The 9,250-nt window shown below is 35.9% G+C and overlaps 1 protein-coding gene across 1 annotated transcript; it reads left to right on the top strand.

Annotated features, from left to right (window-relative positions):
- Nucleotides 1–1,766: 1,766 nt before the first annotated feature.
- On the top strand, nt 1,767–5,031 carry LOC147405149 (indole-3-pyruvate monooxygenase YUCCA6-like). The gene is made up of 4 exons (XM_086441356.1): nt 1,767–2,837; nt 3,330–3,578; nt 4,053–4,175; nt 4,740–5,031. The coding sequence occupies exons 1-4, from the start codon at nt 2,205–2,207 to the stop codon at nt 4,935–4,937; spliced, it is 1,203 nt and encodes a 400-aa protein (XP_086297482.1). The 5' UTR covers nt 1,767–2,204; the 3' UTR covers nt 4,938–5,031.
- Nucleotides 5,032–9,250: the final 4,219 nt, after the last annotated feature.

Genomic DNA, 9,250 nt, shown 5'->3' with positions numbered 1-9,250 from the left:
TATGTCTCAGGATACACATGCAAATCCCCATAAATACGTGAAGTTGTGTATCCCGAGGAAAAAAAGATTTATGATTCTAGCACATGCCACATCACTAGAGTATTTTGAGTATGCCATGTGGGGGAATTCAAAAATCATTACTCTTTCCCCAATCTATCAAAAGCTAGCATAAAATAATTATGAAAAAGTAATGCTTTGTAAATGTCGATCTTTACGAAAAGATAGGTAGATAACATCCATTGCTTGTATTCGACGACCTAGGCATGTTCCACATTTAATTTACTAGATTCCTTGCCTTGGAACCTGAAAATCTACCAAATAATGTGTTAAAGCTACGAGGTTGCAAAGTACAATACGGCAATTGATTATCGAATGCCTAATACTTTTTTTCCCCTTTGAAATGTACTTCTCATATCATGGCCACATCCTCCCAACCCACATGGATGTATTAAAGTTTCCACCATGTGATACTGATTGTTCAATTTGATCTGCAACTTTGATCGTCCTTGATTAGGACTATTCTTGTTATAAGTCACCATGCAAAGCACACTTCACGAAAGCGGGCTTTTGTCAAACTTCTATAAATTAGCGGTTTAGGGATGCTGACCCCAAATTTTTGGGATAATTCTTCAATGAAAATTGGAGGTTTAGGGAAGTAATTACTTCTCTCATTGTCCTCCACTGTCATAAAAACAAAATTTTAGTGGGGCTCACCTAAATCCAAATGGATCTCCATTTTACGTTTTTTATTTCATTTTATGTCGATTACCAACACAAGCCTAATGACTGAACCCCATTTACTTTGAGGCCTTAGAATCATAAAAATTTCGAAGATATATCCTATGTAAAACCTTCCTAGGTTATCACGTTAATCACAAGAACCACATATCGTGTGTGTACCCCATCATCCTTTAATAAATTTTCGCACATGGACTAGTTGGCGACTGCATGGTGATGTATTATTACTGGCTAAGCATCATTTACAATCAATGAATTCTATTTTATAGTAAAAGAAAATGCTCTTGACAAGGATTGAACGCACAACCAATAACACCAGAAAGGTGAGAAGTGGTATTTTTTAAGCATATAAGATGACTTGAGTTTGCCTGAGCCCAAGGCATGGTCATCCTCTTTGTGGCTAAGGGGTAAGAGAGTAAAGACAATAAAGTTTGAGGGTTATTATCGGCAATGGGTAAAAAAGAAAATGTCATAAAATTGAAGGGGTATTCTTGAAAAGGAAAGGAGAGAGAAGGGAATAAAATTAAAATTATTCCTTGAGATGCACGAGAAATTTAATCTGAAACCACTATTTACGGGGATAAACATTGAGGGAAGATAACAATTGTGTTTTATAATAAAGATTAAAATAATGGGAAGTATGTACCATGGAAATCAACATCCCTCACCACATGAATTATGTTTGATCCTTGAAAATTACTAGGGGCAAAATGGGTCACTTGGACTAAGTGAACACAAGTTTCTCCTAAAACATGGAAGACCTCAAATTATTTTTCTTTTAAAGGAGTTTTAGCGGTTAGAATTAAGGTTTAAAATCTCATTCGCCGTCAAGAGAAATACTGAAAATGGTCTTGATCAAAACATTTTGAGACATTCCCGAAGCATTAAATGTTTTGTTCGATCTTGAGTGAAACATTTCAAAACGACACGTAACTTTGAACCATGACTGTAACTATCTATCTATATATAACTTAATTTCTCTCTTTTTTTTTTGTTTTCTAGGACTTCTAAATTTCATTCAATTTCATATCCACATTTTGCAAGAAAATTTGATTCTATTAAAATCTTTGTTTCTTTTTCTAAAAAAAGATGCATTTTCTTCCAGTTGAGTTGGTAATTTTGAATTCTTTCCCACCTTATTCATCACCTTCAAGAAAGAAAGAAAACTCATTCAAACTCTCTCTTTCAACTTCTAGTATTTATATCTGTGACCACTAATTATTTTTATTAGGATGGGAGAAGAAAAAAAAATCATTCCTAAGTTTCACAGAGAATTGGCAATATTACATGAATTCCATCTCTAGTTCAAACGAAGACTAGTTTTTCTTCTATTTTCCTTCTCATTCTTTCAATCTTCTCTTGAAAACGTCCTAAAACCAGCTTTAGCGACTTAATTGAAGAACGAAAAGAATTTAGAAACGAAAAACAAAAACCCATTGTGGGTTCACAATTTTAAGCTCAATGGAATGTTCTTTGGAAGTATGAATTCTTCTGAATTAAAGCGTGTTTGGCTTCCCGGACCAGTGATCATAGGTGCTGGACCTTCGGGATTAGCCATGGCCGCTTGCCTTAAACAAAAAGGAGTCCCTTCGTTGATCCTCGAAAGAGAATACTGTTTAGCCTCCTTATGGAAACTCAAAACTTACGATCGTCTAACGCTTCATCTCCCGAAGAAATTCTGCGAACTCCCTCACATGATCTTCCCACCCGAATTTCCTCTATACCCATCGAAGCAACAATTTATAAATTACTTAGAAGCCTACGCTAAGCGTTTTTCGATCGAAACCATGTTTGGGGAAGAGGTTCAATTGGCCGAGTTCGATTCAACCATGGGGTTTTGGCTAGTTCAAACGAAGGAATCCGAGTTTGTTTGTCGATGGTTAATAGTAGCGACGGGGGAGAATTCGGAGCCTGTGTTGCCAGAGATTGCAAAGATTTCGAATTTTCAAGGTCGAATCTTGCATACTAGTTTGTATAAAAATGGATCTGAGTTTAAAGGAAAGAAAGTTTTGGTTGTGGGTTGTGGGAATTCAGGCATGGAAGTTAGCTTGGATCTATGTAATAGTGGTGCCCAAGCTTCCATAGTAGTTAGAGATAAGGTAACTTTTTTCACTCTCTTGTCCTTAAAACAAGTCCTTTGTTACTGTAGAACTTATGATTCCAAGGACTTAAAACAATTCCTTGGATCTATGCTATAGTAGTTCTCAAGCATGTTTAATTCTATTAAATATTTTCTCCTTTTTCTCTTCACCTATTTCTTCTTCATGTTCTTACTACCTCCTTTTAATTTTCCTTGAATAAGTCCATGGTAATCGAAGTTCTATCATGTTTGTTACTGTGGAACTCATAATTCCTACCTTTTCCTTCCATCTTTATATGAATTTTCCTTGAATAAGTCCTTGGTAATCGAAGTTCTATCATGTTTGTTACTTTAGAACTTATAATTCTTAACTTTTCTTCAATCCTTATATGAATTTTCCTTAAATAAGTCCGTGGTAATTGACGTTCTATCATGTTTGTTACCGTAGAACTTATATTTCCTACCCTTTTCATACATCTTTATATGAATTTTTCTGTTTGTGATCTTGCAGTTGCATATTTTACCAAGGGAAATGCTTGGTAGATCAACCTTTGGTCTTTCAATGTGGTTGCTCAAGTGGTTTCCAATAAAACACGTTGATCGGTTCATCCTCCTTTGTTCGCGATTGATTCTTGGAGATACACGGCGATTTGGCTTCAAAAGACCTCACGTCGGCCCCCTTGAATTGAAAAACAATACTGGGAAGACCCCAGTTTTGGATGTCGGTACTTTAGCCAAAATTAAAGCTGGCCAAATCAAGGTGTTTACAAGCTCTTTAATCAATTTTTTTTCTTAATTTTTAGTTGTAGTCGTTTTATCTCCCTAATCATGGTTAGTAATATGGATTACGTCCTTATTCCACCATATGAAATGTTCAAGACTAATCTAATTCCAGTATGAAATTTCAACTGAAACAAACATAATTTGCAGCCCATAGCGCTGACAAAGTAATTAGATAGAACTCTATACTTCTATAAATAAATAAAAGATCTATGTTTCATCGAATTTAAGGGCGTAAGGTGCGCCAAAGATTTTTGGAAGCAAAGATTGCTTTTCGATCCAAAAAATCTATGGAAGGACCGATAATTTTATAAAGATTCAACGCTACACACTTATGATTTAAATTTGACAATCAAAATTACTAAGCATGTCCTTAATAAAAATAAAATGCGAAAAAAACTCAAAATGGCATAATATGTGTGTGTGTGTGTCTAATTATTTATGGTGTTCTCAGGTGGTTCCTGGTATAAAGAGATTCACAACCAAAGGTGTAGAATTCGTTGACGAGAGAGTAGGGGAATTCGACTCAGTGATTCTCGCTACGGGTTACAGAAGCAATGTACCTTCATGGCTCAAGGTAAAAAAATTGAACTATATATAGCTAGAGTAATTAAAACAAATATCTTGATTTCGAAGGCCTAAATACAGTCCAACACCATCACCGACGGTCTTGGTGCACTCATGTATCATCCCATACCTCTAAACTATTGACCTCCCCTTCTATGGGGCATAATCAAAATACACTAATAGTTGGACGATTGACAATTATGGCTAAACAAAATCCATATGGCACTCGAACTAATCCCTCAATGTAGTCCAATTCAGTGTTGTGCGAGAGTCTTAGGAGTTCCTTCAACTCATACAAATGACAACGATCTTATTGTCATAAATGGGACCATACAAGTCTCCATTTCCAATTCTCTCGGGGTTCTCTTGTGCTTAAGTGTCTTAGTGAGTGTGGGTACTCCTGACTCACTTATGAGAAAGCTTACTCAAGCATCATTAGTTGATTGCGCGAGTTTTGTATGGATATTGACCGAAGCACAAAAAAAAAGAATTCAAATTGGAACACTAAAATTTTGTGAGAATGCATATGTGAAGTCTCTCGGTCTCACTTTTTCTAGTTTGTTATTGTTGTTAGGAAGAAGAATTCTTTAGCAAGAAAGATGGTTATCCAACAACACCATTTCCAAACAGTTGGAAAGGCAAAAATGGACTTTATAGTGTAGGATTCACCAAGCGAGGCTTGCTTGGAGCTTCAGTGGATGCTCGTAAAGTTGCAGAAGACATCGCACAACAATGGAACTCCGATACTAAATCTTTGCGGTTAGAGTTGTAATCTATATAGAGTTGTTTACTTCCATGTCCATACTTTTAATTCTTGTTCAAATTAACCATGGTTTTTACCATTTTACAATTTTTTCAACACTAAAGTATAATGAATCATAGTAGACATTCTTTTTTCCTCTATGAAGCTTAATGTTCAACGGGGCATGGATTGTTATTGTGCCTTTTAGATGACAACTAATACAATCGGTTGATGGGTGCAATTAGCTTAAATTCCCTTTTTTTTTTCATTATGTTTGTGCCTTGTGTTCTCTTGGTAGTATTATATTGGTAGAACACAACGTGAAAAACCAAAATTTTCATTGGTCAATTATTATTTTTTCGATGGATCGAGACCGTCAAATTAATGGCGGATGAGAGAAATTCGACGACTCTAAGCCGTCAAATCTGGGAATATAAAAATTTCAACAACCCTGGACCGTCGGAATTTGGTTTCTGGAAGGCCAATCAAATTTTCTTATTGAATTTTTCAGTTTTGACTTAGTGGAATGAACTATATACCAGGAATAACTCGTGAAAGGCTTACAGACAATTTGAGTTGATCTGTGAAGACAAAAAAAAAAAAGAGTCGGTTTTATGAAATATAAGAATAATTCTATTAGGAGATAAAATAAAAGAAAGTTAATTCAGTCGGTTTGAATATCTATACAATAAAACACAATGGTTGTTTTCCCCCTAATATTGTCAATTTAACATGTATCCCGAGAATCAATTTCAACTTTATTGTCTTTCCTCTTTTACCCTTTCAATATTATTTTCTTTCCTATTCTCCCTCTTTTTCAATGATGAAAAAAAAAAAGAGCAATAAATTGGTCCCCTCTAAGTAAAGTCTAGAGGGTTCAATGATGATGGTAGAAGAGCCAACTTGCTACTACTCTGGTCCCCTTCCATCTTAATTATGCATTATTGCTGAGCAAATTGTTTTCTCTAGAAAATTGATTTCCCTGAAAAAGCGAAGAAAAAAAATTGAGCTCTCAGAAAATGTTTGCAAGTTTTTTATTGCACGTGGGAAAATGTCAAAAAAAGTTTATCTTTTTTTTTTTTTTTTCTGGTTTTTATAAATATTTTGAAATAATTTTTTATTTTTATTTTTTTGTCAAATAAATATCATATATAGCCAAATAAGTCGGTTGTGTTTCCAACTTGACTTGGTGCATTTTCAAGCTAACTTGGACGAGTTGACTCGATAAATTGGTCCCATCAAGTTTTAAAATTATGACAAAAAAAACAACTCTCTTCTACATATTTTCAAAGGTGGAATCAAATGATTGAATTAATTTTCCTACGAAATTACTTTTCCTTCTATGCAATCATAGACCCTAATTATCAAAGATGAAAATTGGAAAATATCTGATCCAAGAAACAGGGTTAAGTTAGTCAATTCTTACAAATAATTGCAGGGCCCACACAATATCAGAAAGCTCTGGGCTTTTATTTGTCGACCACTTCATTTCTCCTCTATTATTTTAAACACAATAGATAGTCGTACTTAATATGCCATTAAGGTCCTGTCCCGCTAATTACTGTAATTTCGTAAAGTTTTACATTGCAAATTTTTGTGGAACACTCGCTGCTCTTGGGAGAGGGATTACGTTATCAAAGGAATATGAATTTCTTGGGATAATAGTCATGGAAAATTGAATTAAGTTGGAAAATAAATTCCACACACACATATATATAGGGTCCCTTTCAGCAACAAACATTTTGGCAAACATTTTGGCAAAACATTTTTCAAAACATGGGTTAGAGGTTTTGGAATGGGCTGATTTTTGATGAGCATGATCTCTATGGTGAGGAGATCATCCTCATCAAAAATCAGCCCATTCCAAAACTTCTAACCCCATGTTTACAAGTTGGGAAATCGTGGACCGTCCATTTTTTGTAAGCCATTTTTGATGGGTAAGAGGTTTTGGAATGGGCTGATTTTTGGTGATGATGATCTCCTCACCGTAGAGATCATCCTCACCAAAAATCAGCCCATTCCAAAACCTCTAACCCATGTTTTGAAAAATGTTTTGCCAAAATGTTTATCAAAATGTTTGTTGCTGAACGGGACCCATATATATATATATATATGGGAAATGTTCAGCACCCTAAGTTTTACCACACACTTTAACAAACGTTTTTTGTCCTACATGGGTTAGAAGTTTTGGAATGAGTTGATTTTTGGTGGGGATGATCTCTATGATTAGAAGATCATCCTCCCCAAAAATCAGCCGATTCCGAAATGTTTAGCCCCATGTTTACACGTTGAAAAATCGTGGACCGTCCATTTTTTGTAAATCAATTTTGATGGGGTTAGAAGTTTTGGAATGAGCTGATTTTTGGTGAGGATGATCTCCTCACCATAGAGATCATCCTCACCAAAAATCAGCTCATTCCGAAACTTCTAACCCATGTAAGACAAAACGCGTTTGTTAAAGTGTGTGGTAAAACTTAGGGTGGCGAACGGGACCCTATATATATATATATATATATATGGGAAATGTTCAGCACCCTAAGTTTTACCACACACTTTAACAAACGTTTTTTGTCCTACATGGGTTAGAAGTTTTGGAATGAGTTGATTTTTGGTGAGGATGATCTCTATGATTAGAAGATCATCCTCCCCAAAAATCAGCCCATTCCGAAATGTTTAGCCCCATGTTTACACGTTGAAAAATCGTGGACCGTCCATTTTTTGTAAATCAATTTCGATGGGGTTAGAAGTTTTGGAATGAGCTGATTTTTGGTGAGGATGATCTCCTCACCATAGAGATCATCCTCACCAAAAATCAGCTCATTCCGAAACTTCTAACCCATGTAAGACAAAACGCGTTTGTTAAAGTGTGTGGTAAAACTTAGGGTGCCGAACGGGACCCTATATATATATATATATATATATATATATATATATATATATATATATATATATATATATATATATATATGGGTCCCGTTCAGCAACAAACATTTTGACAAACATTTTGGCAAAACATTTTTCAAAACATGGGTTAGAGGTTTTGGAATGGGCTGATTTTTGGTGAGGATGATCTCTACGGTGAGGAGACCATCCTCACCAAAAATCAGCCCATTCCAAAACTTCCAGCCCCAGTTTATAAGTTGAAAAATCGTGGACCGTCCATTTCTTGTAAATAATTTTTGATGGGGTTAGAAGTTTTAGAATAGGCTAATTTTTGGTGATGATGATCTCCTCACCGTAGAGATCATCCTCACAAAAAATCAGCTCATTCCAAAACCTCTAACACATGTTTTGAAAACTGTTTTGCCAAAATGTTTGTTGCTGAACATTTCCCTATATATATATATATATAGGGAAATGTTCAGCAACAAACATTTTGACAAACATTTTGGCAAAACATTTTTCAAAACATGGGTTAAAGGTTTTGGAATGGGCTGATTTTTGGTGAGGATGATCTCTACGGTGAGGAGATCATCCTCACAAAAAATCAGCCCATTCCAAAACTTCTAGCCCCAGTTTACAAGTTGAAAAATCGTGGACCGTCCATTTTTTGGAAATCATTTTTGATGGGGTTATAAATTTTAGAATGGGCTGATTTTTGGCGATGATGATCTCCTCACCATAGAGATCATCCTCACCAAAAATCAGCCCATTCCAAAACCTCTAACCCATGTTTTGAAAAATGTTTTGCCAAAATGTTTGTTGCTGAAAGGGACCCATATATATATATGGGTCCCGTTCGGCACAAAACATTTTGACGAACATTTTGGCAAACATTTTTCGTGCGTTAGATAACAACGAAATGGGCGGTCGAGATTCAAACAACGGGTGATCGGGTTTAAGTGAAGGATTTTACAGCGCCATCCCTCAAAATTTTGTATATTAGTGCGTCCTCCCTGTCAATTAAAAAAAAAAAAAAAAAACAGAGAATGAGAACTCTCTCATTTCCTCTCTCGACAGAATCAAGTAGAAACCCCTCTTGCTCTCACTCTCTCATTCCTTGATTCTCTCATGAAACCCTCTTGCTCAAGCTCTCTCATTCTCGCTCTCGCAACTACCTCGATAGAACCATCTCTCTCGTTCGGCGATTCTTTGATTCTCTCACAAAATACGAACGGCTGACCTCCATCGACGAAGCACAAACGGCTGCAACTTCGACTTTTCTGCAACTCCATCGACGAAGCACGAACGCCTGGAACTTCGACCTCTCTGCAACTCCATCGACGAAAGAGAATGAGAGAATAAGAGCGAGATCGAGAGCGAGTGAGAGACCGAGCGAGAATGAGAGAGAGACCGAGAGAAAATCAGAGTGAGAGAGAGAGAGAGAGAGAGGGTTTGAACAC

Source organism: Akebia trifoliata, chromosome 4, assembly GCF_017979445.1.
Source record: "Akebia trifoliata isolate Shusen 1 chromosome 4, ASM1797944v1, whole genome shotgun sequence".
In the NCBI taxonomy this organism is placed as follows: Eukaryota; Viridiplantae; Streptophyta; class Magnoliopsida; order Ranunculales; family Lardizabalaceae; genus Akebia; species Akebia trifoliata.
The sequence above is the reverse complement of the archived record's forward strand: the minus strand, read 5'-3'. Positions and strand labels throughout refer to the sequence as shown.